The 25298-nt window shown below is 42.1% G+C and overlaps 1 protein-coding gene across 4 annotated transcripts in view; it reads right to left on the minus strand.

Moving 5' to 3' along the window:
• LOC136434651 (dynein axonemal heavy chain 12-like) overlaps positions 1-25298 on the minus strand; it is a 58105-nt gene that overhangs the window by 31159 nt on the left and 1648 nt on the right. For 3 of the 4 annotated variants that reach the window (XM_066427580.1, XM_066427579.1, XM_066427582.1), the window contains exons 3-34: positions 24866-24956; positions 24103-24129; positions 23395-23584; positions 22628-22856; positions 22001-22196; positions 21069-21245; positions 20518-20692; positions 19815-20020; positions 19082-19282; positions 18121-18246; positions 17377-17583; positions 16997-17170; positions 15997-16167; positions 15376-15582; positions 14186-14386; positions 13721-13915; positions 10781-10902; positions 10006-10168; positions 9396-9515; positions 8873-9035; positions 7960-8073; positions 7446-7575; positions 6696-6891; positions 6186-6278; positions 5636-5782; positions 3989-4234; positions 3451-3680; positions 2971-3076; positions 2446-2572; positions 1896-2071; positions 1302-1484; positions 127-252 (exon numbers count right to left, since the gene is read on the minus strand). In XM_066427580.1, coding sequence (XP_066283677.1) covers positions 127-252; positions 1302-1484; positions 1896-2071; positions 2446-2572; positions 2971-3076; positions 3451-3680; positions 3989-4234; positions 5636-5782; positions 6186-6278; positions 6696-6891; positions 7446-7575; positions 7960-8073; positions 8873-9035; positions 9396-9515; positions 10006-10168; positions 10781-10902; positions 13721-13915; positions 14186-14386; positions 15376-15582; positions 15997-16167; positions 16997-17170; positions 17377-17583; positions 18121-18246; positions 19082-19282; positions 19815-20020; positions 20518-20692; positions 21069-21245; positions 22001-22196; positions 22628-22856; positions 23395-23584; positions 24103-24129; positions 24866-24956 — 5215 coding nt within the window. Of the gene's footprint in view, positions 1-126; positions 253-1301; positions 1485-1895; positions 2072-2445; positions 2573-2970; positions 3077-3450; positions 3681-3988; positions 4235-5635; positions 5783-6185; positions 6279-6695; positions 6892-7445; positions 7576-7959; positions 8074-8872; positions 9036-9395; positions 9516-10005; positions 10169-10780; positions 10903-13720; positions 13916-14185; positions 14387-15375; positions 15583-15996; positions 16168-16996; positions 17171-17376; positions 17584-18120; positions 18247-19081; positions 19283-19814; positions 20021-20517; positions 20693-21068; positions 21246-22000; positions 22197-22551; positions 22577-22627; positions 22857-23394; positions 23585-24102; positions 24130-24865; positions 24957-25298 lie in introns of those variants that run through there. The other variant, XM_066427581.1, reaches the window with a different exon arrangement.

Raw genomic sequence — 25298 nt, forward strand, 5'->3', positions numbered from 1 at the left:
ACAACAAAAAAAAGTTGAGACAAGCCTTTTAGAGGTTTACCCAAACCTTTAACATCACAATCTGAGAAATCTGTTCCTTGAGACCAGGACTTTCACGTCCAAGTCTACACCCAAACTAAATCTCACCTGGACCCAAGTCTTGCAGTTGGGGTTCTTGGACTCCAAGTCGTCTCCCAGCCCGTCCTTCAGCATCATCTCTACCAGGTACATCAGAGAGCGGGCTAGGTTGTTGTCTTGGGTTGGCACAAGTTCCTGGGGAAGGACAAAACCCAAGAATGTAAACATATAAAGTAGTATCCATAGGTAAATCAGTCACTCACTCACTACACACAGTTTTTTACTTCAGAGGTATTGTAATCAGTCCTCGTTTTTGTTTGTTTGTTTGTTTGGTTTGTTTGCTTATATGTATCTTGGTGTGTGCCCACAGTTAGGTGAATGTACGGCAGAATTGGTGCAATTGGATACTTGTAGAATTGGAAGTATGGTCTGGCTCGGGTCCAATGGTGTGAGTGAGTGAACTAACGTTGAAACATAGATAATGTTTACAAGTGCTGAGAAACTACATGTAATGACTGGGAATGAAGATCAATGTGCAAAAGGTTAACAGCAAGCAAGAACAAGCATTTATTTAAGCATGAAACCTACAGGTACATTTCCATGCATTTACAAATCATTCTTGCTCTATGAATGGGAGCAAGCTTTATCTATTACTATTAGGAAAAAAATTGGGAAAACATTAATGGCGCATTATACTGGTAGAAACATCTAAAAATTTGACTATCAGGGTGCCTTAGTCAAAGTCACAAACCTGTTCCTGTTTCCACAGTGTACAGTAAAGGCATGTCAAGACACAAGTAAGGGTCAGCACCAAAATGTAATAAAAATTCCCTTCACATAAAATTATATGAAACATGATGCAAAGTTAAGGAAATCTTTTCTTTGAGTAGCAACATGACCTAACGAAACAATGCACTCCAATATCTGGATTAAAATTTTTGTATTTTCTAATGTTTTGAATTGACATGAGATTTGCATGCATGTTTTGTATATCCCATAGCCTCACTGGAAGCAGTTCACAGACAATGAAGGTCAAAGAAAACACATTTATGCAGTTTGCAGTATCGTATCATGCATCACTGGTCAGTCCCAGTTTTCTGGTGTCATATCAAATCTAAGAGGTCCAAACTATAGTCTGAGCTTGCTGCGTCCACCTTGCAGTATAATTTGCAGGGTTTTTTTTAGGTTTGAATCAGAAGTTTCAACTTTAATCAGAAATGATTATTGCTACGTCCATATCCCACCTTGCAGTACTTCCTCATGAACCTGAGGGCTGGAGGCAGCATCCACTCAAACATGGCCTTCACGGTGGCGTCCTCCTCCTTCACCGCCTGCGGCAGCTGCAGAGCCCAGGACGTCATGATTGGCCGCCAGCCCAGCTGAGAGGGCTCCAGGTACACCATACCGCATCGGCTCACAGTGGCAGGCTGGGGGAAGATTGGGAACAGTGTGGTTAATGACAGCACAGCATTTTTATGACTTTAGCTGGGAGGGCTCCAGGTATACCATACCGCATCGGCTCACAGTGGCAGGCTGGGGGAAGATTGGGAACCTTTGTGGTTAACGACAGCACAGCATTTTTATGACCTTAGATGGGAAGTTAAGGTACATGTACATGTAAAGTCATTAACGTTAATACTAATAACTAAAGTCGATTAGATCCTGTAGTTTGAGTACAAAAGCTAGTAATGTTGTCTGGTGGCAGGGCAGGGACCAAATACTGGAAATTGTTACACGTAGATTTCCTTTCCTATTTCAACAAGTAATCATATAATATCTTGACCCTTTATAAAACGTTGTATATTCCAAGGACAGACAAAAGAAGAAACCGGACGTACCGAGGCCTGGGAGAGGTCCTGCACCTCGAAGATGAGGCTCATGGGAGGGGACATCTGGATGATCTCACCGCTCATCAGACAGAGCTTCTTGTTGTCGTCCAGCACGGTGTTCATGTTCTCGATCCACAGGGCGTCGATGGGGCCGTCAAACCACACCCACTTCCTGTCGGGTGTGTCTGAGGAAAAAAAAGGACCAAATCAAATCTCTGATGCATCAATCAGCTGAATCTCCAAGGGCCGCAGGAAGAGCCAAGTGAATATTCATTGTTATTTTTGCATGCTATAGATCATGGGTTCAATTCTCTGATTAAGTCATACCGAACACTTCAAAAATGGTACATATACAGTTGTACATACTACTTCTCTGCCTAGCACTCAGCACTTGGAAAGGAGTATGGAAGAGTATAGAAAACACTCATGGGAAAAAGTATGGAAGAGTAATGCTAAACATCTGAGGATACACAAGTGTTTTAGGTATGGAAAATTTCCTACAGATTGTAAATTGAAAGATGTCAAAAGTAAAAAAAACAAAAACAAGACAGTTTCTGACCTGTGGAAGCAAACTCTCGGAAGGTGTTGGCCACCACTCCGTCGGTCCACTCATGGGAGACGGGGTCGAACTGGCCGAAGAGCTGACCCATGGTGATGGACTTGGGGTTGATGATGCGGTACATCACCTGGACAGGGGGTATCATCATAAATGATTAATTCTGATAGCATCTAAATCACCCAAGGCAGACAATATGTAAGACACAAATCTGAGGTTTCTAATGATATTTCAGGTGTTTTTTTACCTTCTCCAAGAAAGTTATATTTTTCTTCTATTATTCTTCTATTTTTCGTACTGCTAGACGAAAGAATAAAATCTTTGTAGACCTAACTTAAAGCTGATGGATAGCCAAAAAACACACTCCTATTTCTTAATTGCATACAAATACATGCTCCTTAGTGTAAATTGTTACTCAATTGTTATTTTATAACCTTCTTTCTGCTGCCTAACTCTGTAACCAATAGAGAATGGGGTGCCAAACTGCTACTTCAGTGTGCTAACGGTTAAACTAAGCTAGAGTCTGACCTTGTCTTCCTCGTTCAGTCCTTGATCATTCAGCAGAGTCAGAGTCTCAGCAAGGACCTCCAGAACCATGGTCTTAGCCGAGAAGGGGTCACCCACCAACATGAACCTGGAGGGGGTAGGGGGGAGGTCATGAAAATGTGTAACTCACAGATTGCAGAACAACAAGCATTCAATGTTTTCAGTAACACTTGCTGCTAGTTCAAGCAATAAGGAATCGTCTAGTAATACAGAAGACCTCCTATCAAAATCCTACAAAGCTTCAAAATAATATGATCCTAAAGGCTTATACTGATAACTGTGATGTGAAGTGCAGTATATGTAATCATGCAGCAAAATACTGACTTTTTCTGATAAGGACACTTAAGTTTCATCTATTAATTTTGTAAATTCAGTTTCTGGATTGCCCTCTATGTTTTGTCATATCTATACATTGTCATTCCTTGTTCGTTTTTTGTGCAACACAACATGCATGACACCTACCCGTGTCTGACGATCATCATCTCGTAGGTCTGGATCATCTTCTCGAAGAAGATGTCCACCGGCTGCAGCACCTTCTTGGCGCAGATGTCGCGGGCGTTGTTCAGGAACACCTCGTAGTCCGGTGTGGGGAGCTTGGTCCCCGGGAACAGATCCGACACGATGCCCTCAAACAGGGGGATGTCGAACGACAGGAACTTGGGCAGGTTCACGTCTTTGATGGACCGCAGAAGCTGAGAAGTTCAACGTAAATAATGAAACAATTATTGTTTTATTTAGGGGGCATCTTCTTAGTGGATGCATTCCTCTTTTACTTTTAGAAATCATCATTAGATTTGTTAAGTCTAATAGGAAATTCATGTTCATTTTCCTAATCTATTAGAAGAGTGCTACTTTTTCATAGAAAAAAAACAGCCCTGTTTTATGTCTACCATATTCACATCATCAAATTGTAATACAAGTTCTGGAAATAGTTTATAATATTTTGGGGTATCTATATGACAGCCAGTAGATCTACAATCAGAACAAGTCCAGTTATTACCAAAATGTCCTCGTTTTCATCTGGGAACTTCAGCTTCAGGTTTGCGGCAGCAGAGAGCACCGCCTTCACGGCGCGCATGCCGTAGTCGTAATGGAACTGGGACGACAGCTGCTCGGAGCACAGGCGGTAGGTTGTCACGATCTTCACGGAGAGGTTGCGGGCATCGATGAAGCCGCAGGAGTAGAGCGAGATCTCGCCGATCATGGCGTAGTCGGGCACCATCATGGCCACTGTTCGGAACAACACCTGAAAAGATGGGAAGACACATCTTTATATTCAATCATATATGTCAAATATACAAATGTATGTAAGGGTAGAGATTGTAATCTGGCAAAATTGGAAGAGATCCCAATTGGAGTCTGTAAATTCAACGACAATCCATTAAAAAAAGGTTAAACTTTTCAACTTTGATTCATGTCACTTCAGATCACCAGATTGACTTGAAATTTAGGATTTATGAATGGGAGACCACCCTAACACAAATTCCTAGAGTATTGATCAGAGTTGCTGTTGATATTCTTTATGGGATCCGACCAGTAGAAGTGGAATTAGAAAGGAGTACAAAAAAAAAGGGTGACACCAAGAAGAAAGTAGTATTTGATGACTGGAAGTGGACTAGCCCCCTACTGTACAGCTATCACAACTGTGTGGCCCAAGGGCCAGAGTAACAGAGATGTGTGGTGACCTATACACTGACAAAGTGTGGGAATGATTTTTTCTTACTTCATATTGTATATCACAACGGAAGTTGTTATGTCCAAGCTTATGAAAAACAGTTAGAAATTCAGCACTATGGACAGTGCATTGAAAGATACTGTAATTCTTGTTTCTTTCACTGTAACTTTACGTTCACTGTTTTTACGGTCACCTCTGTACTGTGAACTTATCACAAACATGAAAAATCACTGCTCTTATTATTTATGATTCCTTCACACATCTGTTCTGTCAATCACTTGCCGCCACCATGAAGTTAAAGTTCAGTGAAAATGTCCATTTTCCTTACACCGTGAAATTTTGGTACCGTGAAGATGAAGTGAATTACAGTATACATTTTGCACTGAAGCATTTTGTAACTGCTCCCAGGCTTACAGATACTAGAGAATACTTACATCAGTGTTTTATTGATACCTGCCAGTGGCCAGATGAGAGTGCAGAAGAGAAAGACAGAATGAAAAGTGCAGTTACAAGAAATATTACAAGAGTGAAGGTAGTAGGGTGCATAGCATCTTTTAACAAGGAAAAATGAAACATTAGAGTGAAAGTACACACTACTTCAACACTATTTACAAACAGTTCTCTACACAAATTTTGTAAGTTGTTGACTTGAATACCCAACATGTCAAACAAGAACATCTCTTGGACCATCTTGGAATGCAGTCAAGCGTAGTCTAGTAACCAGCTCTGGATAAGGACCACCTGGCCTATGTGGCCACTTTTTGGCATTCCACACTGCAGGCTAGGTGTTGCTGCGCATGCTTGCATATATGACTATACATTAAGTTTGGAACAACAGCGACACCTAGCTGCAGTGTGGAATAGTACCAGTCAGAATTGCCCTGAGGAAGGTGACAGACGGTCACCAAAATATCGGCTGTGATTGTATGTCTTGGTTGTGGATAAAGATCCAGTATGCAGACAATGTCCTACCTTGAGGTTGTCTGGCAGTTCAGACCGGCCAGCATAGCCGGGGTTCATGGTGATGGCCACGTAACAGTTGGCGTTCAGGGTCAACTCCGTCCCCTCAAACGAGAAGACCGACACATGGCCCTGGATAGCGCGGATGATGCACAGGATCTGGGTAAAAGAAAATAATCATCTGTCAGATCTTTACCATTTGGAAATAGTTGGGATGTGGCATAGCTTTGAAAAAGACCCAGAATGGTTTCTCAATTGACACATGTAAAAGCTGTCTGCTGCATGGTTCAGTTATTACATAGTCCATCCAATATAAAGAGTCATTTTGCAAGCCATTATTCACATATGTGGCATCAATAAGAATTGGATTCTGTCAAGTGTAAAAGAACTGCTGCTGTCTATTAAGGATCTATGTTTATAAAATGTTCAACATGTTTCATAACATACGATATACATTGACTACGGTGTTGCAATTGGCTCTAAAACTGCAAAGCTGTGGATCATACATGTAAGTTATGAAAAAAATCAAACAACGTCGTATAATTTTAGTAAATAATCTCACCTGCTGTGCCACCACAGACAGCACCTCCAGGTCAATCCTGTTGAACTCATCAAAGCACGCCCACGCACCTGCAGACGCAAGGCCCTTGAAGAACTACGGAGGAGGGATAGGAGTCAGCAACAATAGAATAGTGTGGTTAAAGATTCACAAGTGTGCAGAAATTCATCAGAGTGGCACAGACATCACATGCATGTTGAAGACGAGGTATAAGGATATTTAGTCAAACTGTTTACTATCAAGCAAATTGCAGACATGTTGTATTTTGAGGTCAATGTACTGTCCTTTACTTTCACAAAGATTCTCTGTGCTAATCACTATAGCAATGCCAAAGATACTATCTTCATTCGCTACACTATGCTTAGTAATACTTGCTTATATACAGTAATGGCCTCCAGCTGCTATTCAAACCACCACTGGTCACCATAAACATCTAACCACCAAAGCCGTCCCTAAGCTATTAACAGCATATAACCAATCTGATAGGTAATATCTACCGTTGATAGTACATACCTTGCCCATAGCAATGTAGTCCAGACCGTCTGAACAGTTGAACACCACACACTGTACAGCCAGGGCCTTGGCCAGATCCTTCACCGTCTCAGTCTTGCCAGTTCCTGCCGGACCCTCGGGGGCTCCGTTCAGGTTCAAGTGGAAGGCGCTCACCAACGTACGGTAGCAACGGTCAGTCAACGGGGTGATCACCAACCTGGGGGGACAACAAGCACAAGGATCAGTCGGAGTATTTTTCAAAAATCAAGAAATATTGGCCTAAAATTACCTGCTATCCATGCTATTCTAGCTCCAGTCTTCTTCTTTGATCCCCTTGCTGAAGAATACTGAAAAGTCAGCCAAATGATCCTCTATTGATAAGTGCCAGAGCTATTTGGCAGGGAAGTGATCTTAGGAGCAAACTGGAGCTAGAATAGGTTTGATACTAGGCTAGGCCCAAGATAAAGGCATGAACCCCTGTGGCCGAGTGTTTAGTTTGGAGAAATCAGAAGAAGAGGCAATTAGTGAAAGTAGAATAGCCATATAAGGGGTAGACTTTCTCTACAATTACGTAACTTTGCATTCTTAGCAGCATTACAGTGCTGCTGGTGCAAAGATTTATGGTAACCTTGCAGCAAAAATGAAATTATGTTTTTCTTAAAGCCCTGCACATAATTTGTACTTCTGAGATGTCTGATAGCAACAGACAACTCGAAGGAAAAAGTGACAGTTGGTGATTTTTAATGGCTAATTCTGATGTCCTGTTCTTACCTTGGTGTGTTGCCCAGGTACTCGTACGCATATCTGACGTTGGCGTTGATGAGTTTGACTTGACAGTTGTTCTCTTCCCAGTAGTACCTTAGCTGGGCCAGCCACAGGAAGTCATTCTCTCGAGCAACGCCTGCACAAGGACAACAGCCACTCAAGTAAGCAAAAAAGATAACTTAAAGTTATATTTCATATGATGCAAATAATTTCTCCAACTGGGCAGGATGTGATAATCTTTAAAGGACTACAACATCTGTATATAGAAGGCCTTTTTAATATGGCTACGTACATGTATTTCCACTGCCTGATGCCATTAATTTCATGTACATCATTGAAATGATATTATTCAAGGTTGGTCTTTGGGTGCCTAATGCTTCAATCCGACAACCACGAAATCAAATTGGTGTGGCCTTGAGCTGATATGAACGACTGACCGTTGTCTAATATTGCATTTTGTTTCAATCTGACAACCAAGAAATCAAATTGGTGTGGCCTTGAGCTGATATGAAAGACTGACCGTTGTCTGCCATCTCCAGTACGATGTCCCTGCCGTGCACGTCCAGCGTCACCAGGGCTCCCAGGGTCACTCTGTTCTGTTTGGACAGCTTCCCTCTCACCAGCTCCACAATACCTGCAACACAAGCACAAACTTTCCGTTATGCTAGGGTCACATTTCCTAACCGGGGCCCGGCCAGGCTGTTTGCGGAAACGACAATTCAAAGTGTATGTCCATAAATTTGCACAAGCTATACTCTTAGATAATTTTAGGTACGTTTTGTGTTTTTGTTGTCTTTTATATCATACTTTTCTTTCCCAAAGACTGCCGGCCGGGCCCCGGATTGGAAATGTGACCCAAGCATAAGACTCTATTACGACTACTGGTATTAAATCCGAAAATAATTTCATCGGGTCGGTAGAACAAAGAATATTGAAGTGCACGAAGTGCACAAAACGTCAGCAGATGAGATAACCTGGTTGTGTATCAAAAAGAAGCTCCAAATATCCTACCGGTATTGAAATTCTGAATGTGAACATTGCACTTTTTTGCTGATGTAGTGTCAATGACAGTATAAAAAAGTCCAATTCTGAACCCAACGTCAGTCTAGCAGAAAATCTAAAATTACTTCCCAACTGGTGCTGTAGTAAAGCTGAACCCACCTTGGAACTGTTCCTACAGCTTCTTGCAGTACAAAATGTACTTCCTCAGTGCCCGACTCTACCTTGCAATGTTTATTTGTCTTGCAGAAAATGTTAAATTACTTCCCAACTGGTGCTGTAGAAAAGCTGAACCCACCTCCTAAAAGTTTCTGCAGCTTGTTGTAGTACTTTCCTCAGTGTACGAATCTGCCTTGCAATGTTCCTTTGTCTTGCAGAATATTTAACTTTACTTCCCTTAACTTTAGTGCTGTTAGAAGTAAAGCTGAACCCACCTCCGAGCTGTTCCTGTAGCGTGTCGTAGTACTCCCGGAGCCCCTGGGGCCCACTGCGGATGGCCTCGTGCACCTCGATAGTCCAGTACATCTGGTCCACACAGAGAACCACCTGGCCCGGCCACTCACGCACCCACTCCGTACGGTCGTTCAGGGCATACGCCTGGTGAATAATAGTGGGAATGTGTTATGATTCAATACAGATATTCTGGACCGGTACGTATACTACTGTATAGAAGAGCTTTGAAGTTATGTTGTACAGGCTTCCATCAACTAAATTCTAACACACTTTGTGTGCACTGCTATCGAAAATGTGAATACTGGATTCGGATGTTGGAGCTGATGTTGTTACAAGTTTTTGCTCCAGGTCATCGAATTTTCTCAACTTCTGCATGGCGCATTTTCCTTTGAAATGTGTCTTCGTTCGAGTGGGCATGACATAAAAAGAATGCAACACTCCCGTTGGCCGGGCTAGTACCTCGGGTGGTACAGAATACACTGTGGCGTATTCTGTATTTCTTACCTCGTTGGACTTCTCGATGACGTCCCTCATACTTCCCAGCATGATCTGTTCCACCTGTATCAGCCACTTCTCCACAGCACCGCGCGCCTCCGAGGTCGAGATGTTGGTGCTGAAATCAACCTGGTAGAGACAAGAAACAGGAGTGTCCATTATAGATATGATATTCAGCTATCCGTAGGGTGTGTCATTCCAATGACACAGGGTTAGATTCATAAAAAGGATGCTGAATTCTAGATGTATTTCTAAATCCCCAAGAACTGTTTAAGGAGGGCAATATCATGTTCAAGGTTTATTTTGTGCAAACATAAACACTGCATACTATCTTGACAGTCATGAAAAACAAGAATAGTGACAGATGCTGTTGATTTTTAATGACTTTAGTTACTTTTAGTTACAAAATTACTCCCAAATTATATTTCCCTCACCACAAAGGCAACGTGAAGTGAAGAGTCATGTATATTACTTCATATTGTCTGTCATTGAATATTTAGTTTGAGTCTAAATTATAACAATTTTTCCCGCTCTACATGTACATAGAGAATACTGTAATAAAGTTTGATTTTGGCACCTGTGGCCCTGTCAGGGTTGTTGAATTTTTGAAAGTTTATACCTTTTCTCCTTCACTGCTCATCATGGCCTGGATGTCCAGGTTCTCCAAGAAGTCCAGTTTAGCGATGCCCTCAAAGCACTTCTTAAGATGGGGTTGCACTCTGGTCGGGTCTTTGGTCTCGGACAGGATCTCGAGAATTTCGTCGTTGGACAAGAAGAAGAACCTGGAAGAAGGAGCACAGGGAAACTTTTTGAACCTCAAAGTAACACTACTCACATGACAAATTGCACAGGGTCAAATAAATGTAACCAAAAGAAACAAAAATAACATTTGTTTGTAAGAACAAAAGCTCCACAACCCATGGATTCACTTGACCAGTACCCCCTATTCAAATATCAGTTTACCTTCTTCAATTTGGCTAACAGTAACAAACCTTTGAATGTGATGTCATTCAAAGTGCCATGCATACTAAAGGCGATATGTACTCCTAGGCTCTACAAGCCTCCGCGGGTCGCTGGGAAAATAGTAGAAATTGGCCAAAGTAGAGTCAATTATATGAAGGGAGTCGGCTACTGAGATAGGGTCCAATATTGCAACCCAAGCTGCGAATGTTACCCTCCATAGCCAAAATCCCCCGGCAAATGTTCTCCCTATAGCCGGCGCGGTTAGTCTTGTAGAGACTAATGTACTCCTCGGAGGGACATGAATATTGCCTCTCTATTACATGCACATGTATATCATTGCAAAGGTGGTAAGACATACGGGTGAGTACATTATATTTATACATGACCCAAACAAGAGAAAAGAAACAAGTGTACAAATGCCTCATACACACCTGGGGAAGAACAGTCTCTTCTTCTCCAGGTAGGCATTCAGGCCCTTCATGATCTTGTCCAGCAGGTTGTTGGAATCCTGCAGTTTCTCCAGCATGTTGGGCATGGCTGTAGCTTGGAGGACCTGGATGGGGGAGGGGGGCGGTGATCAGTATCAGTATCTGTATCTAGAATATTTGTATTATTTACAACAGATGTAGTCCTGCAGTGGATCGTGATGGAAGTTTATCACTTACACCCTCTAGCATTTTCGCACCTGGTGAGTGGCTTGTGATGTGTCTGTTAACGTTGCAGTCAGCATCCTGGTACAAAAAGTCCTTTCCTTAACATTGCAAGACTTTGTATACATTGTATTTGCCTTAAGTGTGTATCAGCTTGTGTTGTGCAGAAGGAACCAAGGCTCTAGCCAGTCCTCGTCAATCGGTCATTTGACTTTTGCTGTGTATGATGGAAGACCTGTTTGTCAACATAGACAGACAAAAATCAGTTACAAAAGATACAAAATAGTCAAATTTGAATAAAAAGACAGAAATTTGTACATAATGAAGGAAAAATAATTCCTTGTGGGACCTTTCCATCAATGGCAATTTGCTATGATGGAAAAAATTTTAAAGCTGGCCAGAGCCATGGAAGGAGGGGACTGTCCTATGGACAGAGCCATTTCCTCAGTTATTCTTTGTGACAAAAACATTGATCTTCAATTGTACACTTAAGTATTCTGTGACACCTGACTGTGCTATGGTGAGTGTCCTGACTGTGAGCACTGTTCCCCTTGTATACAGGTTGAGAAAAAAACTTCAACTTGTGCACAATATGTAACGTTACGTGTGGGTGTTACTGACAGCACTTCTAGCTTTAAGTTGCAATGTTCTATTTTGTGTGTTCTGACTTGCACCAGTTACACAACAGCAACACAAGACATTATATCAAGCAGCAAACTGCACTTGCTATGGCAATTCTCCTGTGTTGAGGCACTTGCAACTGCGGCACTGTGTTGTGACTTATGCCACTCTTGAGAACATAGCTTATGTTGCTTACATGCACCCACGCATGGACTATGTCCTCAAGCTTGACGTGACATGGACACAAGAGGGGGAAAAAGGACATGAGGACGGATCCAAAGAGAACAATACAGTCGGGCAATAACACAGAAGAGGGTAACATCAACTCTCATGATAGAGTTTGAACCACACAAACTGGTTTTCGTCACAGGGGAGCTTTTGCTCACAAACTGTCTATGCCATCATAAAAAATAGGAACCCCCCTTTTTTTCATAAGGTGGTCTTAGAGTACCCGGCAGCATCATGAGAGTTGACATTGTAGAATGAAGAGGAAGCAATGTATACATAAGACAGATTCTGAATTTGAATCACATGACTGGTGGACAGCTGCATGGTGTAACAAGGGTAAAGATACATGTACAGCACTAACTGTAGCATGGGGTTAGCAAGAACATTAGACACAACACATGATGAAATACAGTATATTCCGCATATCTGTATAGCCCATTTGTCAGCGCAAATTATACGACTCCCCGAACTATACGACTGTCCGAACTAGCGATATTGACGTCCCGAAGGAGGGGGGGGGGCGAATACGATTTTGAGCAAGACACGCAAACACACTAACGATATCGCAACTATATTTTGCAAAATTTTAATCAAAGTGCAATCCGAAATTTTCGTCGATCTTAACGTCACCATATTGGATTAAATTCGCGATCTATTTTGTTCAGATAAGCCCGAACTGCGTGGGAAACTCCTGCCAAATAAAAACTCCCGCCGCATGTTGATCACGTGAAATCTTACAGTCAACCAATCAGAGTACAGATTTTATGACGTAAACCAATCAGCGCGTAGAAAAATGCATATCAATGAGTAAACAAAGATGGCCGCCCAGCGTCACCCGGCCCTCGCCGCTTCTTTTTTTCTGAAATCGCGACGTAAATTACGATTCATCTACGCTACATAAGCAGAATTTTCACGGGGAAAGAGTCTAAGGAATGGGTTCTCCGTCGAATACGGCCACAAATACCGGTAAATCGCGGCAAAATACAGCGTAGAGGCTCAAATGCTCAGACAAAAGTCGTGTTTTTCTTTTCGTATTTTTGTTCACTTTCGTCGCTTGAGTCTTGAAAAACAGGTTTTTAATGCAATTTAATGAGATCACCGTATGTCAAAGGCACCGATATCAATTGTTTGCAAGCATGACAATAGCAACTAACAAAAGAGTGTGATTGTTGAACGGTAGACGGCGTACCCACTCCCGAAACTACAATGCAAATCTGAAATTTAGCCTATAGTTGTGGGTCATTTTACGATAAAATCGGACAAAATTCTATACGATACCCCGAACTTTACGACTATGGGCTATACAGATATGCATTGTTTTTACCATTGAGTGGATGGTAAATGGTTTGGTGTTTTGGAATTCAATACAGAAAGACGAAATATACAGAAAAAAGGTATACAAATAATTGGCATATACTGTAGCAGCTTACAATCATACAGAAGCACCAATGGAATAGACACAACTGTTGAAATTAAGTCAGCCTTAACATATTGGGTAGTATATTACAGTAAAGATATAAGATGACATATAAAGAATGTTGAGTATGATATTAGATGTATTCGAATGAAAGTGACAGTAATTAACATTATAAAGATTTTATGATATAATTATATGCTAGTTCCGTACCAAAGTAGAGCCCTTACTAACAAGCTTATGATCAGTACTCTGACCTTTGACCCATTGCTGACATCACACTTCCAGTCAGGTCATGTGACATATAAGGCTTTGGGTCATTTCAACTTGAGATGGGTCAGATGATCAAACGTTTGTTGGTAAGCGCTTCACTTTGCGTTCGTATATAGCGTATAGAATCTTTATAGTAATGGCATTAGATGCTTTATATAACACTGTACATATACATTGTACCCCACCTTGGTGTCTCTGACAGTGAACCTCATGACCTCCTTCCAGTTCTTGTCCACCGTCTGGAAGAGTCTGCCCTCCTCAGGCATCTGCTGCATGATGTCCTCGGAGCTAAAGATAGGCTCCAGGTACAGCCACTGGGCCTGCACCTTCAACCACTCGTCTAGGGTGTCCTGGATACGCAACAGGCGCTCCTCCCATTCCTAGTGTAAAAGTAGTGAACACGATTTCGAGTTTTAGCTTTCGTATCTATTACATTGATCTCTAACCATCATCAACGTAACTTTTGCCAATGAGAATGGAGTGATGTTGCCTTGCGTATTGGTAAAAGTTGTGAACACTTTATGAAGTCCTACTTTCTATCATCAATCAAAAATGAACTGCAGTATACAGCAGCAGCTACATGAATTTACAGAATGAGACAAACCGACTAGAGTTTCATCAAGTATACAATAGAAAATAGAAATACAAACCTTGATTTCTTTCTCGAATGGCTTGATGAAGGGGGAGCCTCTCATGGTCTGAGTCTTGACAATCTGGTCGTCCAGCATGGTCTGGACCTCGTCCACCGAGGACAGGATGGACACACCCGTGTCACGGTACGCGATACAGTTGAAGGCGATCTCATCCCAGTCCTCGACCATCCGCGCCAGTGCTTTCTCCAGGGAGAACTCCTACAGGGCGGAAAGTACGAATGAAAGTTCATCTCTGACGGTAATTGACATTGTAAAGACTTAATGTGATACCTTGGCCGTTTGATACGGGTGTTCTGCACCAGTCTGTATTTTACTGTATTGCACAGGCTTCAAAGTTATATTGCATAGGCTTCCATTAAATGGATCAACTGCACTTCATGTACGCCACTTGCTCCAATGTCGAAAATTTTAATACAGGATTTGAACGTTGAAATTGATGTTGTTACATTTTTTTGTTCGAGGACACAAGAGTTTCTCAACTTCCGGTGCATTTTGCATTAGAATGATTGAAAATTTAAAAAATAGATAGATAATACTAGTAGATAATGATGATAATACTAGATAAAATGAAATGTGTATTTTTTCAGGAGGATATGACTTGAATAGAATACAACACAGTGTATTCTTGCCCTCCAGCCTTTGGGCGATCCGACCCGTGGTTGGGCTGGTCCCTTAGGAGATACAGAATACACCATGTTGTATTCTATATCTATAACCCATATCTGTACACAAAATAAGGCACTTAGCAACCAGCTTTCCATCAGTTCTCTGCTGGGTACCTTTGACCCGTTACTGACATCGCACTTCCGTTCAGGTCGTGTGACATAGGCTTCAAGTCATTTCAACTTGAGAAGGATCATAGGATTAATCAAAAGCTTATATGCAAGGGTGGAATGCTAGTTGATATACATGTATCATGTATGAGGTGGATATACATGTATCTACAACCCCTTTCCATAAAGAATCTGACATATGACATAACCTCAAGGCCTTCAGCACCATGGACAGCACTTTTGGAGACTAAACAACAAACCTGATGGATAAAAAGAGAGCTAAAAAAAGCTACGATCGCAAAATTATCCTTGACTCTTGCATTTCCACAGATGGCCTTTGACATGCAACTAAAACATCTGGCATTGACCTGATCCTGTGACTTTTGACCTGAACCTTTGACCTGTCCTACTGACCTTACTGGCCGCCCCGCTGATCTGTTCGAACTGCTCCATGAACGGTCCGAGGTTCTTCTTCAGCATCTTGCGCAGGGTCGTGCCGGAGTCTGGCGTCAGGTCGAACCCTGCAATCTCCGACATCTTCTTCCAGTGGCGCTCCCGCAGGCCCTGGTTACACATCGTGGCGATGACAGGGATGTGCTCCTTGAAGTCGCGGATGCCCCCCTGTGAAAAAATTGAAAAGTGATGTTGAACCAGTTGAGCTTGCTGAAGAGCTATTCATCCACTGGTCCTAGGGCTGTCTACAGGTAAAAATTCCCCTCATCCGTCCCAAAATCTGATGTTGATGACATGAAATTGATGAAAATGTATATTTCTAAACTTAAAACGATAGATTTAACAGCAAAACTTAAAAAACAGAAACAGCATGGGGTCCCGAACAATGAGTGGGACGGAAAAAAATTTAACGATGGACACAGCCCTGAGGCAGATGATATGTACAGTATTTACAGGTTCATTTTTGTGGGGAAATTCCCCTAGCACAATGAACAGTGGAATACGGCTTAAGGTCCCGTCCTAAGGACTGTGGCCCTTTCTGGTAGCGGGCATGTTGGGTGAGTGACACAGCCGGGATCGTACCTGTATCGTCTTGCAGACCTCGATGGACGGGCTAGTGACTTCGTCTTCCTTTTTCCCCGGTGTCTTCTTCTTCGTCTTGGACTCGGCGTCGGACTTCTTGATGGCGTCCTTCTTGGCCTTCAAGTTGAAGACTTTCTGCATCTTGTAGATTTCCCTCTGGTACTCATCCACCTGATTAAGGATTAAGCAAAAGATCTTTAAGTACTATGTAAATGTAATCGTTATCCTATAGTTGCCACATCTTTAAATGTCATTGCGGGCATTGTGGCGTCGAATGGCAGAGAGGCTAGGCTAGGCTAGGCTAGAGAACACAAGGTAAAAGGCAGTGGAAGGGGAGGGTTGGGCTTTGTCTTCTAATTTGCCTTGCGCTAGATATAGTGGATTAACAAACCAGTGCCCCTACGGCCTTAAAGAATGCTATGTGACGACCTTTACCTTTTTTTTATTTAAATGTCTACTATCTCTTTAAGTTTGGGTTTGAGTCTGGTCTTTTGAAGTGGTCTGAAACAGTTTCTGGTGATAGTAAGTTCAAACCCATCTGGCATCATCTGAAATCTTCAAATCCCTTGCCAATCTTAGCTGCTTCAAATGTCTAGCTAACCATTTCAAGTGGATTCTTTCATTGCTGGCCATCGGACGACGGGCAGAATCATCCAATCCCGTTTTTGGGGAAAGATGCAAACGCCCACTGCCCAAATCACACTATTGAATAAGTATCACGTACAGTCTTGTTTGCATTGTTGTCTTCTATAGCTAATTCTCACACTCTATCTTTTCATACATGTGTCATCATTCCATCATCATTCCAGGGTATTATCACTCCTTTGGAGGAACCCCTCCCATACATGTGTAATGGTCAATTTATTGGAAAAAGTGTCATGCTTCGTCCTCAGTCTGCGGTTCGACGGCTTTACTTGTACCTTTCTATCAATAGCACTGAATGCATCTAGATGCACATAAACTGTCATTATGAATGAGGCCAAGCAAATTAGTCCCCAACCTCTGCCTCTACGGTTTCAGCCTCCAGGTCGCCAAAGGCCCCGTCCATCCAGCGCTTCTCCGCACGCTGCCACTTCACCACCGTCGAGAAGAGTTTCTGGTACGGGTCGATCCCCGTGGTTATCAGGTTGACTTCTGGGTATTCCGTCACATCCCATTTGTACAGCACCTCCTCCTGTGGGTCACACACAACAACAACAACATCAGGTGTGGTACTATTACTTCAAAAGTTGAAGTGGAGGCCAGAGGACAAGATGTTACAAAAAGCATGCACCTCAGGCAAGGAAAACAAATCAACGTCGGGCAGAGAGAGTCCAACACAAAGGAATATTGAATTAAAGATAAGCCACAATCACCCCCCCCCCCTATTCCCATCCCTACGTTGTTGATGAAAGTGATCTGTTCCTGCGCCTCCGTGAGCCGTTTCTGCACGGTTCTGATGTCGGTGAGGTACTGCGTCATCATGTCCAGCTCCGCCAGGTCAGCGAACTCCTCCACCTTCCGCTTCAGCTTGTCCAGTTCCAGCATCACCCGCTCTCGCTTCTGGTGCAGCTGACTCTCGCCCTGCTGCTTTGCTTTCTCTATTAACTAGGTAAACAAACAAACAAACAAACAAACATTTAGAACCTTAGATTTTATTCAAACTTTGGGTGTAGCTGATTATTTTCCTGCTGATTAGCTTTTTCTATTAACTAGACAAATAAACAAACATTTAGAACTTTAGATTCTTATCAAACTTCAGGTGTAACTGACTATTTTCCTGCTGCTTCACTTTCTCAATTAAAAGAACACAAAAAGCAGTGTGAATCCAAAATCTTATTAATTTCTTTATCTGATATTTGTTTCCATTGTTAAATCGGTCGTTCTGAGTAGAATACATTTTCATCAATTTCATGTCATGATGTTGATTTTTTGGACAGACGGGGTGAAATTTTTTCCATCCCAAAAAATTTTTGTCCCAGGACAGAGAGACGGGTCCTGGAGACAGCCCTGGTTCACACTGAACACAGAACATCATCATCATCAGTGAACATGCTTACGGGTTAAACCGTTACTTACGGGTGACATACCGTTTTGTTGGCTGAAACACATATAACAACAGAGAGGTAACAACAGCTTTCGTACCTCATCGTTCTGTTCAAAGATGGGTTGGATCTCCCTGGGCCAGAGCAGCACAGTTGTGTTGAGGTCCAGGTCCTCCTGTTGGAAGATGTAGGTATCCAGCAGGTACGACAGGCGGTTCTGGCATTCCTGTGAGATGAAACATACCTTTAGCACTAAGATACCATTGTTGGCATTCTATAGTAGATGTGTAGCTATTTCTATTAACAGTTGTTCCCATTCGACTGTATGTAAACGTAGTAGCTATATAGATACCATTGTTGGCATTCTATAGTACATGTGTAGCTATTTGTATTAACAGTTGTTCCCATTCGTCTGTATGTAAACGTAGTGGAGTTCCATTATATACTTAACCGTTGTTCCAAACAGGTTGAACGGCCGATCCCGTTCTCTCCATTGAGTAAATGCCTGCAGTTGTATTTCACCATACATCGCGTGCAGTCATGTTTGTTGTCTCCTGATTCTCACACTCTATCTAGATATTCATACATGTGTCAATGTATTGTAAAAGTGAACAGGGCTACATTTAGCACTAAACCTGTCTCAATGTGGCCTCCAAACTGATCTGCCCTTAACACTTCATTTTAACTACCTGTAAGGTGGAGGAACTGGGTCATCCAAATATGGAGAATGTAATCAACTATGGTGCCATGAGCTGTTTTGTTGTGGTTCCAATCAAAACAACTTTGTTTTGGTTTTGCTGTAGTTTAAATATATTGGCCTTTTGCTGGTGTTCAATTTGTTGAACCAGTGACCCTGACTTAGAGGTCATTGTCTACAAACTGTCTTGCATGTTACGCCCATGAACCGTGAGAGTTGTGTTACAGTGGCTTCCATATTGGTCTCTCGCTGGCTTTTTTTTTTCCGGGGTAGTTAAATGTCTACAAACAGTGTGGAAAGTAGCCGTTTCCCATGTGATCAGCGGACAGCAAGAGCTTGTGTTTCTACTCCTTGCCCAACCCACCGTGATCCTGTTGTTGAGCTGCAGCAGTCCTATGGACCTGGCCTGCTCTATGTATGAGATCTGGTCCATCATCTCTTCACTGTTCTCGGGGTCCTTCAGCGCACGCTCCTTGATTGTCTCAAACTCCTTACAGATGGACTCGTTCTCCTTACGGTGGTCGTCAGACACCCGCTCCAACAGGACGTCTGCGTGGTGTCGGACCTGGAGTAGAATAAACAAATTAATGAATGATCTCCCAAGGGCGGAACTAAGATTGGAAGAAGAAGAATGGTCAAACATTCAAATGTATGAATGAATAGCACTCTATCTCCAATCTAAGTTTGAAATTCCACTTTTACCAGTTTGACAAATGCGAATGTCGACAATACAAACAGTTTTAGATGAAAAGTTTAGATAAACTATGAACAGTCAAGTATGTTCTGTCATGTACATTCATAATAACTTCAAAATGTATTTCTATCATCCACTGAAATCATCACACAACCACAATCTTTGTTAGCTAAAAGGATATGAGACTTATATCAGAAGTACATTCTATCACTTCAAATTGCAGAAAACATTGACAAAGCCAAGGGGAACAACAGACAATAAACTGGATAGTGACTGAGTGTGAGTGTGAGTGCTACTGAAAGGCAAGTACAAAATCTGATTGATACAGGTTCACACACTAATACACTCTGTACAAGAAAGATGTCTTGTGAAAATTTCTTTGACAGATAAGTGGACTACTGACCCTTTCTGCCAGCCCCCTCTTCAGGTCCTCACAGTCCAGTCGCACCATGTCGAAGTGGATGATGCTGGGCAGGCCGGCTATCTCCTTAACGATCTGTCGGAACTTCTCGATGTACTGGCAGTACTCCAAGAAGGTGTGTTCCTCCTCCAGGAACGTCTTGATCTGCTTCTCAGCCTCACCATTCACCAGGTAGTCATATTTCTCAACTGTTTAGGGAAGAAAATTTATCACTTTAGACATATGGACGACAACAGTTGTTTATGTATACCGTAAGTTTAGATATACAGGAGTGCATTATACTGGGGGACGTTGGGTTGGAGATCTCTTTGGACGTATCTTTTCATAGTGGCGGAATTATGTACCATGGTGGAATTAATGTATGTTAGTAGATGTAAGTTGCTATTCATTTCTTTTAGTACTAAAATGCTTGCACTAATGTCCTCAGGCTGATAGAATTGTTGATTGCAACAAAGATATTCATACTTTTGACGAAATATTTCACCATTATACACAACAAAGGTTTGCTACTTTGGGGGGGATATTCATATCATCTATTTCTATTTGCAGACTTAGTTTTGAACAATACTGTGTTATAAAAAGCTAAGACCACATAAGCTAATGACTTAGGACACAAACTATAGTTGGTAATTCTATCACTGTAGAGGGCAGCTACAATTTCAACAATAAACCAAGAATAACTTACTGTACTCCTGCAGATGAAGCTCTGCCCCTTCGAAGTTTTTCTTGCTGGCTTCCCTGAGCTTGGTGGTTGCCCACTTGACGATGTGGTCTGCCACATGGGCCTCCACGTTCACTGTGGTACTGCCTCCAGCCAACCAGGACTGGGGAGTGGAGACGGACTGCAGACTACGACAGATCTGTACATACGGCAGTGAATGTAACAATTCATTTATACATTCAAACATTTCTAAATCTAAGGGCTTCATATTAAAACATTGTAGCAGAAAAACATAACAAGGACCTATAAAGGCCAATGATATGTCATAATACATCAACCATGTTATGAAAATATGGTTCCTCTACCATGCTTTGTTGATAATAGGAGTTGAAATCAGTTCAGCATTTATTCTGTAATTTTAAAAAAATTATATTCGTGGTTTGTGTAGAATTTTATGTTTCTACCTCAACAATTTCAGTACCATGGACAGCACTGTTGGAAAATAACTGGCAAACATGTACAAGCATAAAGGTTTCAAAGGACCTTAAATCTGAGCAATAAAAAAGGTGTCTGACCTGCTCCATAACAAACACCACAGTGTCCTCCAGGTCCTGATAGGCAGGGTAGAACTCCATCTTGTTGATGTCATCATCAAACGTCAGCTCCACCTTGAAGATGGGCAGCTTCATCTTGTTGTCAGGCTCAAACAGCTCCACCCAGGCAGACACTGTCCTCTCCAGCAGGTTACGGATCTGGGGGAAGGGGCAGAAGTGAGTGGATAGCAGGGTTTTTATAGACAAAATGTGAGGATGGAGGGCAAGGGAGCACAGAGTGACTGAGTGGGAGAGCGATGATAGTATCTCCCCTCCCATGGTGTAGAGCTTTTAAAACTTTTAAGTAAAAATGGAGCAATCTAACTCTGGCTTCTGAGAGGGAAAACTATTGTTTTTACAGGTCTAGACAGACTGTGGTCTCAATTTTCCATTTGTGAGAAAATGCTTTATTTGCAACACTTGAAATTGTGTGGCATGGTGGAAACAACTGTTACAGCACAAGGGAAATGCCAGCACATATTTGCCCGTGTGATGGCTTTGCGGTGGAAAAGTGATTGCAAAAATCACAAACGTAGAAATACCATAATCACTTCTACATTCACAGAAGAAGACTGTTGTGTTCATTAAGTCGAAATCACACTTTCAACAAGCCAAATTAGCAGCAATGCTGTCTGAAAATCTACCATTATGTTGGAAGGGGCTACGTAAGCTGCAAACATCGACCTCAGAATCACCCATCAATAAAGAACCTTGTTATACCTTAAGAATATGCAGTGATTGAATCGCTGCCAAAAAAGTAAAAAGTGTGCACAGACTTGTCAGGTGAGCTATCTTTCAATAGATACAAGAGATCCCATTCTACATCCCTGGTCTACGATCCCCCCATCAGTTGGGTACAGTATGTAGTAACCACCACTACAACTGCGGCGGCCGTTCCTTCATACTGCACCTACCTGATTGGACAGGAGCGTGGTCACGCAGTTGAAGAAGGAGTCCTGTCTGTCCGCCCGTATCCCCGCCAGCACGTCGTCGTTGGCGTAGATCCCGACGACCTTGGGGTACCAGATGTGCATGAGTTTCTCCTCCGCCTTCTCCAGCTCCAGGATCACGTTGTTCTTCAGGTGCTCACACTCGTACGGCCCTCTGGACCTGGAAGGAAAGATATACAGTCTTTTTTAAGCTTCACCCTGCTGCCTTACTCTGTAACCAATAGACAATGGGGTGCCAAATGGCTACTTCAGTGTGCTAAAGTAAAGGTTAAGAAGCATTCCCTACATGTAGCTAAAGGATACACTTCTTAATGATTGAATGTCATCACTCAACTAGACAGGGGTAGTATGAACTTCTTCTATACAAAGAAAACTTACATTGCTCTGCAATACTAGACCACAAATGGATACGGAAAAGAAGAGATCCGAATAGTAATATATAAACCTAATATCCCCATCTTTAAAATCCCAGACATATGTTACCCTGCAGATTTAGGTGAAGTAGCGTTACTTACTCTGACAGGTCTATGAGGATTACATGTCCAATTGATAAGCAGAACTATAGATAATGCAGCCTATACATGTACTTACTCTGACAGGTCTATGAGGATCGTGTGCCCGAGCATCTCCTGGCACAGCCTGAGTACAGTCTGCATGGAGGGGTGCAGGATGTGCAGGTTCTTGGATATGGAGGCCTTGGCAGCGTTGTACGTGTCTCTCCACGGAGAAGAGTAGTCTAGCCCCTGTGGCTCCTGTGGGGGTGGCCCCGACACCTCCTGGTCCAGACCTTTCACCCCGGGTTTCACCAGGACTTGTTGGACTATCCAGAGAAAAAAATCAATCAAAATGTTGAAGGGTTCAAAGTTCTTTAAAGGGACAGGGGTTTTCACTGTAATGTTCTGATGTTACATTTATCCACGTCATGGTCATTAATCATTAGCACAAGCACATTTGTTTGAATAACAAATTATGAATTCTTTTTCTAAGGACCCCCATATTGCTTTATCAAGTAGCTAGGAGTAGTGCAAGACAGCTTTGCTACGGCTCGCATTTTTGGCCAAGCACATCAGGTCACACCCTTACTCTTCATGTTGGGTTCTTTTACGTGCAGAGGTTTGATGCTTGAGGCTTACGCCTAAACGGCTAAAGCTCCCTCATACACAGGGCTGCTAGCTTTACGTCACCGTATGAAATGACTAAGGCAATCCCTTACAACATCTCCGAGCTGGGTGTCTGACCCAAGGATCAAACTCCAGCCCACAGATCCACGGAATTTGATCCATATGGCCAAGCGGCAGGGTTGCAGTACAGCTTGCACCACGGGGACATGCATACCAAGCCATATACAGTGTACTTACCCATTGATTTCTTCATGCTGGCCTGGTAGTCCTTGTCTACCTCTGAGAACAGTGCCTGGATCTTCTCCCTACTGAAGGGTGTGCTCTGTAAATGCTGAGGCACCATGGACAGGATGGAGTCCAGCCACTCCTGCTGCAGGGGCACCACCGGGCCGTTCTCCACACACTTTCTCAGGTAGACATAGTTTTGCTGTGGAAAACGGGAAAAGAGTCAGTACAAGATTTTCAAACCCAAACACAAGATTTGAAAAAAGTACCCTCAGAAAAATGGGGTGCTCTTAGGAAATCTAGGTCTGATCTTTTAAGTAATGTTTGTAGCGTGTCTGTGTAAATATCATTCATGAATTTCCACCTTTAGCAATTCAATTCTTGTATTGCTTTGACCAAAGCATTGACCTAGAACTTCTATTTGAAAGCAATTATCCCATATGCACCAATACTTAAGGTATCATTCCCATCATGCATCACACCCCATGGGTCTGCATGAAGGGGCACTACTCAACACCTGGATTATAAATGGTTCATTTATTTGTCCATATGTGATTAATATTTACAAATTTGGTTGATATAAATTCATAAAGATGTGGTCTTTTACTTTACAAAATAACACTCTCCTTCAGAGTTAAGTATGCCTTTAAGTCAATATTCAGACCATCATGGTAAAATCCTATTGGATATTAGCCCTAGCCTAGGGTTTGTAATACTCACTCGGATTTTTCTCTCTGCACTTGACATCTGTTACCATAGCGATGAAGGTTTGTAAGAAAAAAAAGCCAGTGGTTAGAAATCAGTGATAAGCAGACAACAATATGTCATATCTACCCCACTATATGCAGTAAATTATCATTACTCGACAAAGATCATAAATGACATTATATCTTACAGTGTGCCTATCAATATCAAGGTGGCTTTAACTTAGTTTAAGGGTATCTATCACTTAAGAGTCAAACATCAAGGGAGAAGGAGTGAAATCTCAAGTAGTACTCACCCCAATTAGAGCAGGATCCTTTAACTACCAAGTGTGCGACAGTGTCAACAACAAGAGCCAGAGATATTGCATTATCCAGAAAAACTACGCAAGTGAGCATATTTAAGCAACTAGCTCCTGCATTTGTATACCAAATGTAATACTAATGGCTGAAGCACAGAAGGAAAACATGTTCATTTCAAGAATTACAAGTTTGTGATATTGTTTCACAGCCAGAATATAGCATGAAAGCAAGCTTTTACATTATGATCAAGCAGTGAACTACAAAGTACAGCAAACCTGCCCAAGAAGACCACTCAGGGGACTACTAAAATCTGGTCTATGTGGACAAAATTCTAAATGATTGTGTTAATGGGAAGAATCATCTAATTAAATTCTAAGGGACCACCAAAAAGTGGTCACATTGACCAGGTGGTTTTTATGTAGAGGTGGTAACTTGTTTGACTGTACATAATGTAACTGTGATATGACAAAGATTTTTACCGAGTCAGGTATTTCAGGAGGGGGTGGGGAGGGCGGAAATCTTCTCAAGTTGTCAACTGTGTCCTGTTGGGCTTTGACTGCCTGCTCTTGCCTGAAAGAAAAATAGATATGAATTGATGATAAGGGTCTAAGATATCATACTGAAGTAATGATACTACTGATTCTAATGGTCCTTTTTTTGCAAATCCATTTACGTAATTCCTTCCATTGTCTTCTTAGCTACAGGTTACAAAAATAACTTCAGGGTTGATAAGAAAAACTCGTCTTGTTATGTAAAATTATGTTTTTGAAGGAAGTTTCTATACATATTGCCTTCAATTTTATCATTATTGGGAATGCATGGGTGGGGTCTGCATGGGGTTAGTGAGTATCACATTATTTTACAATTCACACTTTGTATAATTCACCACAAGTGGAATTCTGTGCAAAGTGA

This window comes from Branchiostoma lanceolatum, chromosome 5, assembly GCF_035083965.1.
Source record: "Branchiostoma lanceolatum isolate klBraLanc5 chromosome 5, klBraLanc5.hap2, whole genome shotgun sequence".
NCBI classification, from domain to species: domain Eukaryota; kingdom Metazoa; phylum Chordata; class Leptocardii; order Amphioxiformes; family Branchiostomatidae; genus Branchiostoma; species Branchiostoma lanceolatum.